Raw genomic sequence first — 22,500 nt, 5'->3', positions numbered from 1 at the left:
ACTGATAATCTTAGTGCACAGTGCACAAAGCAAGGTGTGTGTGTGTGTGTGCGTGTGTGTGTGCCTTTGTGCTAGTTAGCTACTTTGTGTTTGCAGTGTAAATATGAATGTTGCTCTTTATGCGGGTGAGTTGACATTGTGTTTGCATTCTACACTGAAAGCAGACACATACACACACACACACACACACACACACACACACACACACACACACACACACACACACACACACACACACACACACACACACACACACACACACACACACACACCACACACAAATAGGCACACGCTCACGCACGTAACACAAGCATTCTACACTGAAAGCAGACACATACACACACACACACACACACACACACGCACACACACACACACACACACACACACACACACACACACACATACACACACACACATACACTCACAAGCATGCACGCGCACACACACACACACACACACACACACAAATAGGCATACACACACACACACACACACACACACACACACACACACACACACACACACCACACACAAATAGGCACACGCTCACGCACGTAACACAAGCACACACACACCATCCATAAACATTCACAAGGACCCACATACACACACACACACACACACACACACACACACACACACACACACTATAGCACAACGCAAAACGGCTCACATGATTCTTTTGTACCCTGCAGGATCTGCCTGGTCCAGCTTCGCTATGGAGGGAAGAGGAACATCAGCAGGTAAGACAGCAGGAGAGAGGATCTTTATATTTTGTTCTACTTTATTTAATTTTATTTAGGTTTATTGAGTCAGGGAACATTTGCAAGCTACAGGCATTACAAAAGTAAAGGGATGACCTGCACTTTCAAATGTATGTACCTTGCACATGGTCCCTGACTCAATTAACCCAAATAAAATAAATGTCACATTAGCAGAGAAGAGTCTCCTCATATGTCACAGTAAGAAGAGACTCTTTGGACTTGACATTAGCAGGTAAGATACTCTATATGTGAAGTAAGCTGGAAAGAGAGGTTGGGAGCATGAATTGACCAAAATTGTTTGATATACGATACGTGTATGGCAGGGCTAGACAATTAGCGGCCCAGGTGCCAAATCTGGCCCGCCATCAATTATATTCGGCCCACGAGATTCAGCAAATAGCAGTGCAATGCCGTGAGTGCAGTCAAATAGCCTAACTGGAAAAAAAATGCGTACAGGATTAGTTCCATGCTCCTTTGTTTGTCCTGCATTCGGAATCAAGTTTTAGTTCCATGGCTTTTACCAATGAAATTTTGCATTGATATCTACAATCATCAGCTAATTAAACCTTTTATAAAAATAAACAATAAACAACTGGCATTTTTATACATTGGTTACAGCTTGCTAAGGCAGGTCGCCCATTTCATCAAAGAGAGACGCCAGGACTTTTTAACCGTTAGAAAACCATGGCCATGGCCGGCCCGCGATGCCCTTGTCGGAAAAAAAATCGGCCCGCATCCAAACCTAATTGCCTACCCCTGGTGTATGGGCATGTATCCCATCCTGCAACATTTTGGAAAATGGCATGCTCCCAATGTTGTGGGAAGAGTTTGTAGCGCTCCCCTTCCTCTTCCAACATGACTGTGCCCGAGTGCCCAAAGCAAGGTCCATAAAGACATGGATGACAGAGTATGGTATGGATGAACTTGACTGGCCTGCACACCTGAGTCCTAACCTGAACCCAATAGAAAACGTTTAGGATGAATAAGAGCGGAGACAGGAAAGACAGGCCTTCTCAATCAGCGTCAGTGTGTGACTTTACCAATGCCCTTTTGGGGGGATGGTCAAACATTCCTATGAACACACTCCCCAACCTTGTGGACAGCCTTCCCAGATGAGTTGAAGCTTTAATAGCTGTAAAAAGGTGGACGATAAAATATTGAACGCTATGGGTTAGAAATGAGATGGCAGTGAAGTTCATACAGTATGTGAGTTAAAAGTGCAATATCTAGGATGGTGGCCAGAGTAGGTATTGCAAATTTTATCTTTTCATGAATAGGTGCTAAGTACTAAGTGTGTGTGTGCGCGCGTGTGTGTGCGTGTGTATGTGCGCGCCTGTGTGTGTGTGTGTGTGTGTGTGTGTGTGTGTGTGTGTGTGTGTGTGTGTGTGTGTGTGTGTGTGTGTGTGTGTGTGTGTGTGTGTGTGTGTGCGTGCGTGCGTGCGTGCGTGCGTGCGTGAATGCCCGTGTGTGCACACCTGTGTGTGTGTGTGCAGGAGTCAGGACCTGTGGGTGTGTAAGCTCTCGTCTCCAGAGCGCCGGTCTCAGACGATGCCAATAATGAGGAGCAGGGGATCACTCACACAGACCAGGCTCACACCGTTTGGAACCCTGGACACCTCAGGTACTGTGTGTGCGTGTGTGTGTGTGTGTGCGTGTCTCTGCGTGTGTGCGTGTGCAGGGATTAAAGTTTTCCGTCGCTACGATGGATTTCCGTCAACTGGATTTTCGTTTGGACGGATTTCCGTCCGTATAATTTATGTCAATTAATTTACAATGTTTACTTTCCAACTGAACACAAATCGAGAGCACTCCTGGTCATGAGAAGGTGACAGAGGTGTGTTTGGTGTACGGATTTAGTTATACACTCCACCACTGGTGTGATAGGCCTACAACAGATTCACTCATCAATAGTTTTGAGCCATCCCCGTTCTTCAAAAAAAAAAAAAGAAGTACAGCACAAGCGGTCAACAATTAGGTGGCGATGCAGCGCGAGAGAAAAAAAAAAAAAAGCCAACATTGTTGCTGATGGCAGAAAAGAAAACACGTGTAATTCTATGTCTTTAAAGTGCAATGACAATCGTTAAACGAGTTGGACTGAGATTCCAATATGGGCTAATAATGCATATGCATGGAATGCATAGCTGGAAGAAGGTAGGACACGTTTCCATTATCGTTGCACCTGCCGGGGCAGATTGTTAGAAAAAAAAGAATAGTTCACTTCGACTGCGCATGATGTCTTTTTCATGAAGGGTTTGCCTTTTAAGCATTGTGGCTTTTACTAACATTATTCATAGCCCCAATGGGACGGCTATCATTGGCAGCTAGCTAGGATACCACGCGTTTCATCCTCAAAGTTTAGCGCGTTTGACTGGCTGCGTAAAAGGGCTATGATAGAACTAGCTCTAGTTGTCTTTCTGACAACGGATACTTTACTGTCTCATCTGTAATCATAGCAGATTAACTTTGTTGTTGCCGATATACATTCAAGAAATAAGTTAAAAATGAATTGCATTTTACAGGAGTCACTGTTGCTATCCCAGGCAGAGTCAATATTTTATGCCACGTCTTGTTCTGGGAAGCAGTGTTCTGATGAGTGGACTCATATGGTCGATAAATGCCGTTTCGATGTTTGTTTCACTTTCAAGGGTTGTTGTAGGCTATTGTGTGATGCTATTTTTGCTAACTGGAATAGTGTTTAGTAGGGATGCAAATTATCGATTAATTCATTAATCATTAGTTGATAGTGTTATCGATCGACTTTCGATTAATTGATAAGCGGCGTTTTTTCACCTGAATTTCATAGGGCCTTTTAAAATATCAGCTAAATAGTTAAAACACTGAGTTCAAAAAGTATAGGCCTATATTGTTATATTAAATTATATTATGAGAATTACATTATGATAATTTAGCCCATATTGTATTATGTTATCTTATATTATATATTCCTCAAGTAATTATGCATTAGGAAAAGAAAGCAGACATGTTTTCTATGGCATCTCCACACCACCTTTGGGGGGGCATTGCTTGGTTTCACCCAGGAGTGAACTAGTAGCCCCATGCCCCCTCTATGTCGCCTTGCTGTTGCCTGAGATATGATGACAGACAACGTTGAGTGAAACGTGATCAGACTCAGAACTTGTCTGCATATAGGTGTGCCAGCCAGCATGATCAACCACAAGCATTTTAATTTTATACGCTTCAAAATAAAGAAATGCTATATTTTGGGTGGTGTGTTGTTGTCCATAATGCATAGTAATGTCAACAAAGTTCGTTTCTGAACAAAAAAGTATTTCCTGTGTCTGTAAGGAGAGCCGATAAGCTAACAGGCTCCATTGACAATGAATGGAGCTATGACAACAACACTTACAGCTAACATGGATTCACCTGGAATTGAACAGATGGTGCTCCTCTTCATGCATGGTCATATATTACCATGCCCAGTTCAGCTAATACTAGTCTTGATATCTGACAGGGTGTTAGTGATTAAAATTACAGCTCACAATTTGAAATGACTACGTTTGTGATTTCGCTAGTTAGCACGCTAAGCTAACATAGCAAGCTTAACCCTACAGTGAAATGCTGCTTGCAGTGACATTTGCCTGTCTTGAAAGATGTTTTTTCTCATAATTCAAACAGTAACAATTTACATCATTGGGCTTGGCATAATCACAGATTCAAAAGACCCACAAGAACTCTAGAAGTTGCAATGACTATTTAATAGATAAAAACTCTGCGCACCATGGATTTGAATAGGCCTAGAACTAGAACTACTCAACAGTCTCTAGCGCCCTCTAGCGATTAATCGCGATTAATACATTTTGATCGAGCAACCTCTTGCTCGACAACTAATCTAAAGTCGATTAATCATTTGCATCCCTAGTGTGCAGCAACAGTTGTGTGTGTGCTTGTTTTTGAGTGGCTCAACGTCTGTGCCCATCTTCTCGGACTATGCGTTTCGTTTGAGTTCAGTTATTTGCGCACTGCGCACTCAGGGCCGATGGGTGGGCGATTTGCCTTGATTCGAGTGGAAAGTTGCGCGACAAGCTTGGGAAAGTGTGTTACTTTTGTTAAATGATGGACGTCTGACTGTGCCTGTGTCGTGTCTGCGTGCGTCTTGTCAGCTTGTATGAGAGAACACGAGTGCGTGCAGGAATCGGGGACGTTTTTTATATCAATGGTAAGCGTGTGCCTGGCACCGCACATCGAGAGGCAAAAAAGTAGCCATTAGGTTTTCAAAACGGTAGAACACAGAGGCAGACTACCGCACCCTGTTTGTAAAAGTCAACAAGTTATTTGTAACAGGATAAATAGTGAAAAAGGGTGAAAAACATACAAATAACCAACAACTAGTTTTCTCCCTCTGATTGCTATGACCAGACAGTGCATTGTTTTTTAAATGTCAGAGATACAACTGCAAGCAATGCGCACCAGTGCTTTCACCAGAACGGTGTGTGCCCATTCTGATGTGAAAGACAAAATATAGGCCTACCGGTAGCCTGCTACTACTACAACAACAACAAAAACCACAATGGGATTACTGTATCAACACATTGCAATTCCAAGTCAATAATTCTGTGAGATCAGCTACCATTTTGAAGCAACACTCATTGTGAATCCATTCTGCATAATGTTGTGAACAATTCATAAATAATGGGTAGAAATAAGAGGAAATAACCAAAACATGCCCCAAATTGCAGTTCAGTGTTTGCAGTCTGATATAGTATCCATCATTCCTCCATTCTCGGCCATTTCTAGTCAATCTGGTGGCCTAGGCCTGTCCCCTTTCCCTCTTTTTGTATTTAGAAATTGGCATCTGTAAACATAGCATTGTAGGCCTACATCTGATTGAGCACATCTGATCTAGTACCTACAGGTACATTCATATTGAGTGTATACAGACCTACTTAGTGTATAATGAATATTCATTGTTAATGTGAACTGTAAAGTTTTATGTTGGTTGAAGTTCTGATTTTGTGGCAGTTTTTGGTATTACTGGCACCCTCAAGACATAGGCCTATTCTGCTCTAGGCGACTGCCCTGTCTGCCTATGTCTAGCGCTGGCTCTGACACAATTCCTTGCGTATGTTTCGTTACGAGGGCAGAGCCTGGCTACATTGGTTTTCGTAGGGTTACGGAGTGATACTCGATCGGGTACCTAATCGGTAAAAAAGTTCAGTCAGATGACTTTTTTTTGCTTTAATCCCTGTAAAAGGTGTGTCTGTGTGTGTGTGCGTGCGTTTGTGTGCGTGTCTGTGTGTGCGTATGTGTCTGTGTGTGTGTGTGTGTGTGTGTGTGTGTGTGTGTGTGTGTGTGTGAGTGTGTGTGTGTGTGTGTGTGTGTGTGTGTGTGTCCGTGTGTTTGTGTGTGTGTGTGTGTCCGTGTGTGTGTCCGTGTGCGTGTGTGTGCTTGTGCCTGCGTATGCACATATACATGCATGCCTGCAAGTGTGTGTATGTGCGTGACTATGTCCGTGTACATGCATGCTTGTATATGCGTGCGTGCGTGCGCTTGTGTGTGTGTGTGTGTGTGTGTGTGTGTGTGTGTGTGCAGGCCTGTCTGAGATAGAGATTAACCACCAGGCTCTTCTGGAAGGAAATATCTCCACTGAAGCTTCTCTGGTCGTCCTGGACATACTGTCAGCCTTCACTCACAACTTTAAGGTAAAGATACACACACGCGCACATACACACACACACACACACACACACACACACACACACACACTAGGGATGTGCACGAATATTCGAATGTTCGAATATTCGTTATTCTTTCGAATTTAGAATGGCCCTGTCGAATAAAAAAATAGAGCCAGTCTCAAAATCCACATTGACGATATAAAATGCAGACCCCACATAAAAAAAAACGAAAACAAAATGAAAACTACTGCAGGGTTTCCAACACAAGGCGAGTGTGTCTGAAAGCGTCCCGCCCCCCGCCGACACACACTGTTTACAGCAAAGGAGAAGCACGCATCTCGTGCATTTCAGGAATGGGCATTGGGGATTTATCAATAAATAGTGGACACTGTAAATCTGCAATTGGTGCTGGTTTTGTAAACATGGACTGTCATCTGCAGCTATTTGTGAATAATGTCACGTCAATTTGCGTCTGATTTGGCCAGCGTAAACCTTTGCAAGGTAAGCTACCCTTGTAACTGTTAGCCAATGTCAGTGTCAACAATGGCAGGTTACCATATTTCAATATCTCTAACGCTAATAAGAATAAGCTAACAAGCTAAGTAAACATGGCACTCTTAGCTGAGGCGATTTTATCTGGCTCACTACACTATAATCTGCAACTATTTGGGGTCGTGGAGTTGCTTCGGATTTGGAAAACAAACTTCTCCGAAGTAAATACCACCCCTGTAACCGTGCAAATCGGAATACTGTCTAGCACAGCTAGCAAACAACTGTTCTTCAATGAGGTTTATTTTGCCGTGCTACGAGAATGGAAGGAGGGGAAGGGAATGAGAAATATTTCACGTCACGGACGCACAGACTCCCTCTTCCAGTGAACGTGCTGCTGGACGTTCAGAGGTGTACGCTCGACAGCATTTTCTAGCGATTGCTCCCCCCTCGTGCTGTAGATGGAAGGCCACAGTAAATAAGTATTGGACTCTTTATGGTGGGAGTCCTTCAGTCAGCAGACGCACATCTTTTTTTTTTTCGATTTTCGAATATCATTCGAATAGCGGCCATCGAATTTCGAATAGTGTTTTTGCCCGAAATGCACATCCCTGATACACACACACACACACACACACACACACACACACACACACACACACACACACACACACACACACACACACACACACACACAGGGCCGCTGACAGCCTTGCAATTGTGGGTACCCTCTCTCCCTGGGCCCTGGACAAGCGACCTCTTTGCCTTGCCCTGTCGGCCTCTCTGCACACACACACACACAAACTACACACACATACACACACGTCTCTACTGAAGCTTCTCTGGTAGTACTGGACATACTGTACATAAACCCAGAAACACACACACACACTAGGACTGTCCGCAAATAATCGACTAATCGTTGGTCGACCAAAAAAAATTCCAGTCGACCGAATCCCATTGGTCGATTGGTCGCAGCGGAGAAAAAAAACAAAAAAACAGCATCTCGTCAAAGTTCTTTCAGGACTCTTAACTTGAAGGGCGTGACAAAGGAAGACGTGTTGTTGATTTGTTTGAGAAGGATAGAAGTTATTTTGACCATGTCTGGAAGGAGCTCTAAAACATGGGATTATTTTTTGAAAAGGATACAGCTTGTCAGCCAATGGTCACTAACGTCGGGCGAGAAGAACCACGCGAATTTGAATAACAGGTGCGTTTAATTATGTAAGTTCACCACCACGGCAGATGCTGCTCTCCCCTCCCTCTCTCATACACACGCACCCGTACACGCTACCCGGCACCGTTTGCTACAATACCTCACTCGACTCGTTGAATCCATTGGATGACAGAACTACAGGGAGCCGCCTGCATCTGTCTCGTCTCGCATAATTATCCGTTTATTGCAGACGGTGTAAAAAGTGTGAAGTCGTGTCGTTACATATTCTGAAGCTCCAAAATGCTATGTTGCAACGTCATGGTGCTAAGTCGCACTTTGTTAGCTTCCATACCACTTTGCTGTACAATTGTATGGTACTCCGTGCTGGCCAACATCCAAAGAACCACCTCCAGATATGAACATATTTTGGGGTGTGTGTGTAGGCCCAGGGACGCGTTATCCTATGGTGCAACCGGTGCTGCAGCACCGGGCCCCGCCACTAGAGGGGGCCCCGGACGTCGTGAGACTGGAAAATATGAAACGATATTTTGAGACAATCAATTGTATTTTTGATGCATTTCGCCATCCGTAGGCAAGCAGAGGCGCATATGCATATCTTGTCACCAGGCTAGACAGGCAGCTTGGGCCCCCCAAGACTGTAGCTGGGGAACAGTGTGGCGATTTGTTACAAGTGTTCTTTCTTTTTAATTTTCGCGTGGCCCCCCTACTGAGCCTAGAATCGCCTCTGCATGCACGCAGGAATCGGAGGTCTTCGAAATAATCATTTCAGTCAGATGCTTCTGGTTGTGCCACCAGTGAAAACGGTGGTCAATATTTTTTTGAGTTTGATGATGGGCTACTCTAAAAAAGATGTGAGAAAACGGCGTCGGCACTTGCTTCAGATTGTACGGATAAACTTCAGCCCGGCATGGATTAACGCATTGAAGAGAAGGTTGGCAACGTTAGTCATTTTTGTAATGTCAGTGTTATAATCGCTTTTTGTAATGGTTGCATAGCGATCATGGACTTGTGCAATCATGTAAGCTAAGCAAACAAGAGCACAGCACACCAACCTAACTTTATCTTATTCTATAGTTAAAACATGGGGAAATAAATCACGCACCCAACTGCATTCGCGAAACAAAAGTCTTGCATGGCGCGGCGAGGATCACTTCTGAGGTGTTTTTTAAAAAAAATGTTCACAATAATGCTGCGTAGCAAGTGCACCAACCAGCACTCAAAGTTCTGACAGTCTGACAACAACAGGGCAAGCCAAGGATTTAGCAAACACTAAAATGATATAGTCGCATTTTCCTAAAGCACTGTTATGGCCATTTCCCTAAAGCACTGTAATAATGTCGATGCTCTGTCAGCGTAGCCTATAGGTTATCTTTGCGTTCGGGTTTGTGTTCAGTTAAAACATGCCTGGGTACCACTCGCAGATTGTTCAGTTAGCAAGTGGCTCTTTCTGGGAGAAAAAAAACTTGTGTGATACATCCACATCCACATCTAAACATTACGAATTTGCACCGTAGTCTACTGTAATGATTGCATACTATTGCAGTGTAATGCACCATCTAGATGAAAACCGCTGACTTCTTAATTGGTATATGGTACATTTTGAGGGGATTTCGTGACAGCTTCGCTTTGTTGTGGTTCGCTGCTAAGGGGATTCCCTCCTTGCGACAAGCGACAGCTGAGTAGGCTAGGCTACTTTCCATTGGAGGTTAAATTAGGCTATTTAACACGTGTTTACCACGACGGTTTCGATTCGACAAATTGGTCGGCAGCAACGTAGCAAAAATAAGAGACTTTTGGTTGTGCTTCTGTTTGGAAGTTCTAGCTGAGTCAACGTTTACTCTGCCAAACGGCAGTGCACAGAATCTCCTCCCTGTCAGCTGGCTATGCTTCCAATGGCTTGCGTTGTGACTGGTGAACTCAGCAGGGGGTTCAGCGCACCCTTTTTTGTGTTGGAGTAAACCGTGTAGCCTGCGTTGTTTCATGCGTTTTGAATATGGCTCATTATAATGTGGTGTAGGGGCCCCGGATTGCGTCTGCACCGGGCCTCGGCGAGGGTTAACGCGGCCCTGTGTAGGCCTACGTTAAGTCATTCACCGACAAACTTATCAGAATTCTGTTTGCTGCCCTGAACGGCAAGAACTCTTGTCAAGACTCCATTCCAGCGATAAACAAAACCAGCGTAGGTCATTTAAAGGGGGAAATGCTGCGCATCATTTAAGACCATAAACGGACACTAAGCGCTTGATGGACATTCCAGTGAACAACTATACAGTAATGCTGCAACAAATGTCGAAATAGATGAAAAACGTCAACGCGAGGATATTGATTCTGCCCTCCAGTTGGCAGAGAGCGTCATCTCTACCATAGGCAGTTTGTTTCCATCACTGAATATTAATTTTAATTCGTTTTTTATTTGTTTTACAGGCTTAAACTATGTAAATTCGAACTTCGAATATTCATTAGGCCTAGTAGGGCTATCTGGGTCAAAATGTGATGTGTAAAAAAAAAAAAAAAATTTTTTTTTTTTTAAATTATATAATTTTTTTTTGGGGGGGGGGCGATTAATCGATTAGTCGGAGAAAATGACGACCTTTGGTCGACCAACAAAATCCTTGGTCGTGGACAGCCCTAACACACACACACACACACACACACACACACACACACACACACACACACAGAAACGGACACAAACACACACACACACACACACACACAAACACACATTGAATTTCACCTGTGTATGAATTGCGCAATACAAACTTGACTTGACTTGACATATTCGTAATCATATCTCGCAGCTGTTAGACAGTCATGGCCACAACCCTCTGACACAGAATACACACACACGCACACACCCGCAGACACGTACACGCACACACACACAGTGTGAGAGAGAGAGAGAGAGAGAGAGAGACACACACACACACACACACACACACACACACACACACACACACACACACACACACACACACACACACACACACACACACACACACACACACACACACACACACACACACTAATGTTTTCATGTTATCTCTGTCCACAACCCTCTGATGCAGAATACACACACGCACGCACACACACACACACACACACACACACACACACACACACACACACACACACACACACACACACACACACACACACACACACACACACACACACACACATACACACACACACACACTAATGTTTTCATGTTCTCTCAGACGCAGCTGTCGGACAGCGACGGCCACAACCCCCTGATGCAGAAGGTCTTTGGCGTGTACCTGACCTTCCTGAAGATTGGCCAATCAGAAGGGGCGCTCAAACACGTCTTCGCCTCGCTCAGGGCCTTCATCAGCAAGGTACACACACGCGCGCACACACACACACAACACACACACACAGGCACACACCCACACACACACATACACAGGCACACAGTTTACATTGTACACACTGCCTCTTACAGAGAGAGGTACAGAGCGAGAGAGAGAGAGAGTGTGTGTGTGTGTGTGTGTGTGTGTGTGTGTGTGTGTGTGTGTGTGTGTGTGTGTGTGTGTGTGTGTGTGTGTGTGTGTGTGTGTGTGTGTTTTGTGGTTTACGTGTGCGAGTGAACAGGAAATGGGGAAATGTAAACCACAGGCTTAACCATCTGATACGTACGCTGTTTGAGTGTGTGTGTGTGTGTGTGTGTGTGTGTGTGTGTGTGTGTGTGTGTGTGTGTGTGTGTGTGTGTGTGTGTGTGTGTGTGTGTGTGTGTGTGTGTGTGTGTGTGTGTGTGTGTGTGTGTGTGTGTGTGTGTGTGATTCCTTGTCTGATGGTGGTAGATAGGTATGTCCACACTGTGTAGATGTCTATCTTATCTTTCCACAGAGTGCAACATCTCATGTTTGTTCTGGACAACAAAGATGTCTTAAACACACTTGCAATCACTTAACAACACGTTGGAGAAATTGCTTCATGTGTACTACTGTGTGGTTTGACGTCTGTGACTCTGACCATGTGTGACTGTGTGTGTGTGTGTGTGTGTGTGTGTGTGTGTGTGTGTGCGTGTGAGTGTATTTGTGCATTGCCGTTCTCCTCTGTCCTGTTTAAAGTCCTTGTGAGTGTGTGTGTGTGTGTGTGTGTCCTTGTGTTGTGAGTTGCTGCGCTACTGTGTGTGTATATTAATGTGTGCATGCTTGCGTGTGTGTGTGTGTGTGTGCCTGCGTGCGTGTGCATTCATGCGTATGTGTGTTTATGTTACAGGTTCTGGCTGTGCTGTTTACAAAAGGTTGTGTGAGTGTGTGTGTATATTGTGTATATTAATGTGTGTGTGTGTGGGCGTGTGTGTATGCGTGTGTGTGTGTGTGTGTGTGTGTGTGTGTGTGTGTGTGTGTGTGTGTAGGCCAGGTGTGTGTGTGTGTGTGTGTGTGTGTGTGTGTAGGCCAGGTGTGTGTGTGTGTGTGTGTGTGTGTGTGTGTGTGTGTGTGTGTGTGTGTGTGTGTGTGTGTGTGTGTGTGTGTGTGTGTGTGTGTGTCAGTGCGTTGAAGTTCCCCTCAGCCCTGTTTGGAGACCATGCGAGTGTGTGTGGGTCTCTGTGTTGCGAGAAACTGTTCTACTGTGTGTGTATTAATTTGTGTATGTGTGTGTGTGTGTGTGTTTGTGTGTGTGTGTGTGTGTTTGTTTGTGTGTGTGTGTGTGTGTATGTGTGTGTGTGTGTGTGTGTGTGTGTGTGTGTGTGTGTGTGTGTGTGTGTGTTTGTTTGTGTGTGTGTGTGTTTGTTTGTGTGTGTGTGACTATTACTGTATGAGTGTATAGCAGTGTGTATTAATCTGTGTGTGTGTGTGTGTGTGTGTGTGTGTGTGTGTGTGTGTGTGTGTGTGTGTGTGTGTGTGTGTGTGTGTGTGTGTGTGTGTGTGTGTGTGTGTGTGTGTGTGTGTTACAGTTCCCCTCTGTCCTGTTTAAGGGCCGTGTGAGTGTGTGTGGCTCCTTGTGTTGCGAGGTTCTCCGCTGCTGCGTGTCCAAGCTGGGGGTGCTGAGAGGGGAGGCATCCGCTCTACTCTACCTGCTCATGAGACAGAACTATGAGTTCACCAAGAGGAAAAGCTTCCTCCGAACACACTTACAGGTCAGTGGCAGCACACCACAATACCCAGAAGCCTTTGCTGCACGCTTAAATATGCATACATGTAAAGCAGAGTTAACACAGGACACAGAACAACTATGAGAGGAAGAGCTTCCTCAGAACACACTTACAGCTCAGCTCAGTGGCACTACAATACCCAAAGCCACTGAGGCACGCTCAAATGCACAACATATAAAACAGTTTGCACACATACAGTTTGACTAAGAGCTTCTTCAGAGCACACTTTACCAACATGCCTTGCTCTACACTAGTGTGACTACCTAACAGGGGGTGCTGAGAGGGGGCGAAGCTTAGTTGCAATTGGTGGCATTCTTCTAGTTTGTTTTTTTAGCGCTAAGGGGGTGGGCAGGCTTATGATGTGGTCCAGTGGGCATTTGTTCAAAAAAGGCTGAGAACCACTGCTGTACTCCGCCCCCCAAACACACACACACACACACCTTTGGGATCTGTACTCTACACACACAAACATGCACACTAGAATAAGGAAACACCTTGGCCTTGGTCTTACAATTTAGAGCGTCTCAGTTGTTATTGTGCTAGAAGCCTCCTGTGACTCCTGGCTTCAATTACGTGTTCATCTGTGCATTTACCAAAAAGTGTGTGTGTGTGTGTGTGTGTGTGTGTGTGTGTGTGTGTGTGTGTGTGTGTGTGTGTGTGTGTGTGTGTGTATGATTCGGAGCAGCAGTCACGCTCGAGGATATTGTGACAAACCACCAGATTTTGCCCTTAGTGATTCTGAACGAAAACAACACGACATGCCAGTTGCAAATTAAAAACAGAGCATCAGAGCATCACTTTTAAATAACAGAAAAACATAACCTAAACCTAAAACTGCAAGGGAAATTGGCGCTCCTTGAGTCCGCCGACAAATCCGTGTCCCATTCAGTCTTTAAAAATCACTCCATCTCAGAGGAAATCATTGTGTTTGCCATTAAAGCAAGGCTGCAATGCCTGCCAACAAGGTACAACCTGTCAACTTGGTACCCATCAAAGTATGACCCTTCTTGTATCCTGCATTCAAACCAGCAAGAAAAGGAAACTGTTGCTCATATACTAAATGGATGCAATCACTATAAGGGACAGTATGTGGCCAGGCACGACCGTTTGGTTGACCTGGTTGCGAAGGACTTACAGAACATACACCAAAGACAGGATTGCAGTTTTTTTCTACACAGCACTGTGAAAACAAACTGGTTTCAACAGGACATTTTTGATTCTGATCACTTTCAGAACATCCCAAATACACCAGATATTGTAATAGTAAATTCAGAGGAAAAATCAGCATGCATTATTGAGGTGGGGTGTTGTTTTGATCTGTATATGGACACTTGTTACTACTCGAAAGTGCTCAAGTATCAGCCATTATTGGAACGTATTTCCCAGTTGGGGTATGATTGCAGACTAGTAGTACTGATCTTTGGAAGCTTAGGCCATGTACACAAGAATGTAGTTAGAGGACTGCAGTTAGGAGGAATGCAAAAAAGAGGAGCAAAGACTTTGGCAAAGTTTTACTCTATTTCAGCTATTATTGGTAGTATGCAGATATGGAGACATAGATATTTTGTTTATCCATGAATTTTGAATGCTACAACAATAAGAGGACTGGTACTATATGAAGGGTTTATTTGCAAAACGGTGTATCTCCATTTTGTAGAATGTTGGGAAATTTACCTTTTGTATTGGGCATTCCATTCAATTGCATTGCAAAATGCATTTTATTTAGGTTAAAAAAGTATGTTCTCAAAATATTTGAATGGTAAGATTTCACACATACGTAGGTGATAGACCCTCTGAACAGTTATTTTCAATAATAAAATGCAAAAGTCAAAAAATGGAGATACACCGTTTTGCAAATAAACCCTTCATATGTAAGTGTGTAGCCCTTAAGATCTATCAACATGTCAAATACCTTTTCCAAAACATGTGGATCTTGTACCCTGTTAGTTGTCTCTTGGATCCAAATAAAAGTAATCAAAATATGTGTGTGTGTGTATGTGTGTGCGTGCGTGCGTACATGCGTGTGTGCATGCGTGCGTGTCTGTGTGTGTGTGTGTGCCTGCGTTTGTGTGTATGTGTGTTTGTGTGTATGTGTGTGAGTGTGTGTGTGTGTGAGTGTGTGTGTGTGTGTGCATGTGCGTGTGCGTGTGTTCGTTTGTGTTTATAGATCATCATCGGTGTGAGTCAGCTGATTTCTGATGTGGCGTTGACGGGCAGCTCTCGATTCCAGGAGTCGCTTTCCATCATCAACAACTTCGCTAACAGCGACAAGGCCATGAAGGTAGGGTAGGGGTGTGTGTGTGTGTGTGTGTGTGTGTGTGTGTGTGTGTGTGTGTGTGTTTGGGTGTGTTATGTTTGTGTATGTATTATGTGGGTTTGTGGTTCTGTGTGTGTGTGTGTTACGGGTGTGTGTGTGTGGGGGGGATTCTGTGTGTGTGTGTTTGTGTTAGAGATGTCCCGATCCAGGTTTTTGCACTTCCGATCCGATACCGATATTTTATTTCACTTCCGATCCGATACCGATACCGTCCGATACCGATACCGGCCTATCGGAGTATTTAAATTGAAAGTTATTTAGCCTACTTACTTTCTTGTCACACTCATGTTGAAAAGGGGTTTACTCTTGATAACAACTAGCCAGCTGAATTAGGTGAATTTGAGTAATACAATGATTTGTACTGAGAAACCTGTTAAATACAAATTAGGCAAAATAATAGTCAATTAACTACACAAACAAAAATGCCACCAGTGCTCTACTCTTGAACCAGATTCGAAGGAAACCATTGAAAATCCATCAGTGCAAATAATATTCTAAACTGTAAGTGAACGCTTATTCAAGCAGTTGAAGTATTCATCTGTTTTCCATGCAAAGGTGGGTTTTTTTGTAGGCTGCCAGCATGTTGACAATTCAGGACGAGTTTACATTTAACATAGACAAAAAAGTAAAGAAAATTCCAAGACACACAGTAGGCATACCTAGGCTAGCCTACTGGAGGCCCTCTCATATGCCCAAAGTAGCCTAGTAACCTATCATTATGCCATAGGTAGCCTAATACAGCCTAGATTAATGCCAATAAACAACAATCACAACTAAACAACTGCTACAAATTAATCAAAATGGAATTAGATAAATAGCTAAAATAAATCATAAACTAATTCGGACGCAACCACTGTGGAGTAGGCTACTACAATATTTATTTACTCAGGTCCATGGACACAATAACATTAACGATACCATTTTCTACCTTATGCTTTTGCTCCTCCATGTGAATTAGCACATCCTTAATTTAACAGCTGCTTAGCATCTTAGCAAGACGGCATTGTCCATATGAAAACACACACACACACACACACACACGTCGTGGGACAGAAAGGCAGCGGTAGTGGCTGGGCAACAAACATTGGGGATGAGAGGAAAGCTGTGCCTCGGAGAGAAGCATGTGAAATCTTTCAGTGTTTGTAGCCAAACATTAGCGCTTTTTACTGAAATACTATCTGAAACGCAGGCAGAGTGGTATGAAGCGCGCAATTCTGTGTGTCTGGACTGTTCACGGACACACAGAACATTTTAAAGCTCTTTGAAACCACAGACTGAAAAACTGACGCTGCCTGCGCGTGAGACGAGAGCCGAATGAGAGCTGAGGCAGTTGCTCCCACGTGTGTGCTGCTGACGAGAGCTGAAGGTGTGCTGGAAAATGCGGACCGGAGTTTAAGAACAACCACAGTAAAAACTGGAATGGATTGCGGGTGAGCCGGAAAACACGGACCGGATTTAAAACAAAACTGGATTCTGGATCGGATTCTGGATCGGATTTTTTCGTGCTTGCCGATCCGATCCCGATACGCATTTTTTGCCTATATCGGCGGCCGATCCGATCCAGATATCGGATCGGGACATCCCTAATGTGTTTGTCTATAGCGTTTGAGTACTTTAAAAAGCACTATATAAAAAAAGATGAATTTTTATTGTGTTTGTGTGTGTGTGTGTGTCTGTAGTCCACAGTATTAAAGGCCTGACCAAGCGTATCCGCACCGTTCTGATGTGTGTGTGTGTGTGTGTGTGTGTGTGTGTGTGTGTTTGTATGTCATGTGTGATGTTCTGTGTCTATAGTCCACAGCGTTCCCCAGCGAGGTGAAGGGCCTGACCAAGCGAATCCGCACGGTTCTCATGGCGACGGCTCTGCTGCGTGAGCACGAACGAGACCCGGAGATGCAGCTGGACCTGCAGTACAGCCTGGCCTGCTCATACGCCTCCACGCCTGAACTGAGGAGGACCTGGCTACACAGCATGGCCCGCGCACACATCAAACACGGAGACTACTCAGAGGTGGGGAAGGTGGAGTAGAGTGTGTGGGGCGTGGTGTGTGTGTTTGTGTTTGTGTGTATGTGCATACAATGGTATACACAAGTTTGTTTAGTGTCCTGCTCCCTGATGAAAGGCTTGCAATGATTTCAAGTTTACAAAACTGCCTAGTGCTGCTTCATGATGCTGTAGGAATGCATTAAGTGTGTGCGTGTGTGTGTGCACTGTAGCTGTTGTCTCTGCAAAACAGTGAGATTTTCCATGAGGCCAGACTGAGCATCTTTAGCTGTACAAAACATGCTGTACACATACAGACCACACACACACACATACACGCACACGCGTACACACACACACACACACACACACACACACACACACACACACACACACACACACACACACACACACACACACACACACACACACACACACACACACACACACACACACACACACACACACACACACACACAGTTGGTCTTCCTTCTTGAGAAGGACAAGATGTGTTTGTAAAGTGTGTCTGAGACATTGTGTGTGTAGAGATGACACACACACGGCAAACATCACAGTGCGTTACATAAAGCAGGCACTTTTAATCCACGACCTACAAAAAGAGGACATAATCAGAAACATAACAATTTGTGGTGCATAATACAGGCAGTATGCAGGCACAGTTGTAAAAATCATTAAAAACTCATTAAAATGTCAACCCCAGCCTGCATTCAGGGTTGCCAGATTGAGTGGTTTCCAGGCCAATTGGGCTATTTCGGATAACCATCTGCAGTTAAAAAAAAAAAAAACGTATTGAGTGGGCTTTTTCTTTTGATGTGTGACCATAGAAATAGAGATCAATACAACTTAGTTCAAATCGGACAGGATATTGTACTTCCAGGCATTTTATCAGCATCATCAACTGTGTCTGGCAACCCTGCCTCCGTTACTGAGAACATTTTGCCCTCTGCACGAGAGAAGGAGAAAACTTAAGTCTCTAATCTTTTCATGATAGGCTACAGATACCAGAGGTTGCATGTAACGAAAGCACCAAAATAGACGTGGAAGGTAGCTTAGTTGTGGAAAGTGTAGTGATTGGTTAAAATTGCAACATCGCAATTTTAACTTAAGTTGCGAAAAAGTTGCAAATCACAATATTGTGAATTCCTGGAGGGACTGTGTCTTGCATGGAGGCTCTCGAATTGCCCCACCTCCTCCCCGAACTCCATTTCACTAGTGGTCCCACTCTATCATCCCTCTACACACAGGGGGCAGATGCGAGCAGATCTCATCCTGGGAACAAGGCCAGCTACCACATGTCTAACATGCTTACTGTACACCAAGCACTCAAGGGCGAACTAGTGAATTACAGTTTTGTTTAATTATTGTGGAAGAGAACATCCATGTTATGCCTGTACTTTGAGAACCCTCTCCAAAATGAGATGTTCACTTCAAGGGGCTATCCTCCAGTGAAGAATTTGAACATCCAGATACCTTTAGCCTTCTCTTGATGATATGTATTAGCCGAAGCTAGTTTGTCTTGCTAGCCTAAGCTAAATTGTCTTGCTAGCTTCAGCGAGTTTGTCTTCCTAGCCTAAGCTAGTTTGTCTAGCTAGCTTCAGCTAGTTTGTCTTGGAAAAGTGTACAAAAGAAATCTCCTTGCGGACCACCTGAGGTCCCTCCTGGCCCACCAGTGCACTTGTAAACTTGTACAGTGAACTTGGCTTCATCAGAAAGAAGACATCTGCAGTCCTTCTGGAGAAGGAAGACATCTGCGGATCATATTCTGGCTTGCTTATATTACAATATATGGTCCAATAGCACAACTGCACAGCACGACAGTGCATGCTTGGTTGTGTGTGTGTGTGTGTGTGTGTGTGTGCCTATGTGCGTGCTGCGTGTGTATGTGTGTGTGAATGGTAAATGTTTAGACTGGCCTTGTTTAGAGGCTCCATCAGGAGCAGTGGTTAGATTCCTAATACATCCTGTCCAGTTCAGTGCTTCCTGGCACTTCCTGTGTGGCACACACACACACACACACACACACACACACACACACACACACACACACACACACACACACACACACACACACACACACCCACACACAAAATGTGGCAAAAAAAAATTGTTTACCTCACATCAGATTTAGAGGGCTGTGTCTTGTCGAAAATTAATGAGAAGTCACAGTATGGGGAGTTGGGGAGTAGGGAGTTGCAAAACACTATATATTCATTTTCAGAAATGTATGTAGGCCTATAAAGGAATGAATTGGGGCCACATCATAGCCCTCTGTCTGGAACTACAAAAATATGATGTGATTGTTTTTTTTCTCAATTGTTTTTTTTTTCAATTGTTTCTCACACAATATCCAGTACTTGTTACACTATATCAATGTCAGCTAGTCACAAACTGCACAACTGCTCTCGTAGGCCTACCATTAGGCTACACCGGTGGCCCACGTGCACGCACAAACACACACACACACACACACACACACACACACACACACACACACACACACACACACACACACACACACACACACACACACACACACACACACACACACACACACACGCGCTACACACACCCACACACACACACACAAGTTTTTCAGCCCTCGTTGACCGACAGACTTGGACAAGCTCAGTCACACACACAAAGACAGGAAATGGGTGGATTTCCTTTCGATGATGACATGGCAACCTTTACTTTTTTGACATGGCATTGCCTGGCAGCATTAACCACAGGCTGACCAGGTCCACACCCATATTTGGGGAACCGCAGGAGGACTAATAGTACTATCCACAGACACTGGACAGTCATGGGTAAGCGGTTAGGGCATCAGACTTGTAGCCCAAAGGTTGCCGGTTCGACTCCTGATCTGCCAGATTGGCAGGGGGTAGTAATTAACCAGTGCTCTCCACCATCCTCCTCTATGACTCATCGTACCGTACTGCTCCCTTGGGGCGCCATTGAGGGCTGCTCCCTTGCACGGGTGAGGCATAAATGCAATTCCGTTGTGTGCAGTGTTCACATGTGTGCTGTGGAGTGCTCTGTCACAATGACAATGGGAGTTGGGGTTTCCCAATGGGGCTTTCACTTTCACACTGTCTGTATCTCTCTCTCTCTCTCTCTCTCTCTCTCTCTCTCTCTCTCTCTCTCTCTCTCTCTCTCTCTCTCTCTCTCCCTCTCTCCCTCTCTCTCTCTCTCTCCCTCTCTCATGCATGCACAGACACACACACACACACACACACCACACCGCCCACCAAACACACACATGCGCACACACATGCACCTGATATGTGGGAACCAGGTTATGTACCTCCTTAGGCCGGCTCCACACTAGATTGTGGCGGAGCGGCAGCGAGACGACTGAGGTCTTTCTGCTTAGTTTCAGCCGGTGTGTTCTACTCTGCCTTTCACATTGACAGCGTCGCCGTGCACGGCCAGTCCTGTTCAAAACCCCCCCACAGCCAAAGCTAGCCCTACTACCGCCGGTTGGTGTGAAAGGGCACATATGATTCCATGTATTTTCACCACCGCCGGTAAAAATCGCTTCCATCCCGCAACGCTTCACCGCTTTGGTGTGAAAGCGGCCTTAGGCAGCATGACTTATGAGCTTTCTGCTAAGTGTCATCCACATGTTTCAGCTGCAGACGCATACACACATGCACACACACACAATTAATCAGCAGCGTTCACTGTCACATTCCATCACACCAGAGGGCCATGAATAACCAGGGCATGTAACTACCGGGGGGGGGGGGTTATAATGTTTGTGTAAAGTGTAAAATGTGTGTGTTAAGTGTGTATGTTTGTGCAAAGTGTGTGTGTGTGTTTTTTATTGCATAGTGTGTGTTGTATTAGTGTGAGTGTTTTATTAGTGTGTGTGTGTGTGTGTGTGTGTGTGTGTGTGTGTGTGTGTGTGTGTGTGTGTGTGTGTGTGTGTGTGTGTGTGTGTGTGTGTGTGTGTGTGTGTGTGTGTGTGTGTGTTCTCAGGCGGCTATGTGTTACGTCCATGTGGCAGCGCTGGTGGCAGAGTACCTACACCGTAAAAGTAAGTCACAGACGCTCTCTCTCTCTCTCTCTCTCACACACACACACACACACCACGAGAATGCTACTCTGACTACTCCACAGGAAATTGTGTTGCAAACAGTGTGTGTGCGTGTTAGTGTGTGTGTGTGTGTGTGTGTGTGTGTGTGTGTGTGTGTGTGTGTGTGTGTGTGTGTGTGTGTGTGTGTGTGTGTGTGTGTGTGTGTGTGTGTGTGTGTGTGTGTGTGTGTGTGTGTGTGTGTGTGTGAGACCTTATATGGGGTATGATACACCTTGGTCTAGTCACCCATTTTACTTGTCAATTGGAGCACTCCCAAAGATATTGACTGGCCAAGTTAAGAAAACAAATTAAGTTGACAGCACACAAAGACACAACGACAATGAGATCAGTGTGTGTGTGTGTGTGTGTGTGTGTGTGTGTGTGTGTGTGTGTGTGTGTGTGTGTGTGTGTGTGTGTGTGTGTGTGTGTGTGAGTGTGTGTGTGTGTGTGTGTGTGTGTGTGTGTGTGTGTGTGTGTGTGTGTGTGTGTGTCTCAAGAGGAGAACATGCTCTTTGCTTGGCGTCTGTCTCCCTGACTCATCTTTCCACCACAGATGGTTAACGTAGAGAGAGAGAGAGAGAAAGGGAAAGAGAAAGAAAGAGAGAGAGATAGAGAGAGAGAGAGAGAGAGAGAGAGAGAGAGAGAGAGAGAGAGAGAGAGAGAGAGAGAGAGAGAGAGAGAGGGAGAGAGAGAGAGAGAGAGAGAGAGAGAGAGAGAGAGAGATTCTTTGTGCTGTGTATGCTATGTATGCCAGTGCCGAAGTGACTGTGAGAGTGGGGAACCTACATGTATGTAGGGACGTTTTATGCGGCCCGCGATGTGACTTTAATGTTGCGCAGCTTCACATGAAATATGACATACATATTTTGTAAAGGAATCTTTGAAATTACACGCTGTCAGGGTTGTTCAG

General features: G+C 44.7%; 1 protein-coding gene across 2 annotated transcripts in view; it reads left to right on the top strand.

Moving 5' to 3' along the window:
• dock11 (dedicator of cytokinesis 11) overlaps positions 1-22,500 on the top strand; it is a 151,486-nt gene that overhangs the window by 92,480 nt on the left and 36,506 nt on the right. For both annotated transcript variants that reach the window (XM_063187552.1, XM_063187551.1), the window contains 8 exons: positions 699-746; positions 2,261-2,388; positions 6,318-6,427; positions 11,291-11,428; positions 12,994-13,176; positions 15,359-15,472; positions 17,303-17,518; positions 21,494-21,551. In XM_063187552.1, coding sequence (XP_063043622.1) covers positions 699-746; positions 2,261-2,388; positions 6,318-6,427; positions 11,291-11,428; positions 12,994-13,176; positions 15,359-15,472; positions 17,303-17,518; positions 21,494-21,551 — 995 coding nt within the window. The remainder of the gene's footprint in view (positions 1-698; positions 747-2,260; positions 2,389-6,317; positions 6,428-11,290; positions 11,429-12,993; positions 13,177-15,358; positions 15,473-17,302; positions 17,519-21,493; positions 21,552-22,500) is intronic.

This window comes from Engraulis encrasicolus, chromosome 21 (genome assembly GCF_034702125.1).
Source record: "Engraulis encrasicolus isolate BLACKSEA-1 chromosome 21, IST_EnEncr_1.0, whole genome shotgun sequence".
NCBI lineage: Eukaryota > Metazoa > Chordata > Actinopteri > Clupeiformes > Engraulidae > Engraulis > Engraulis encrasicolus.
This window is presented reverse-complemented; position numbering and strand designations above follow the sequence as displayed.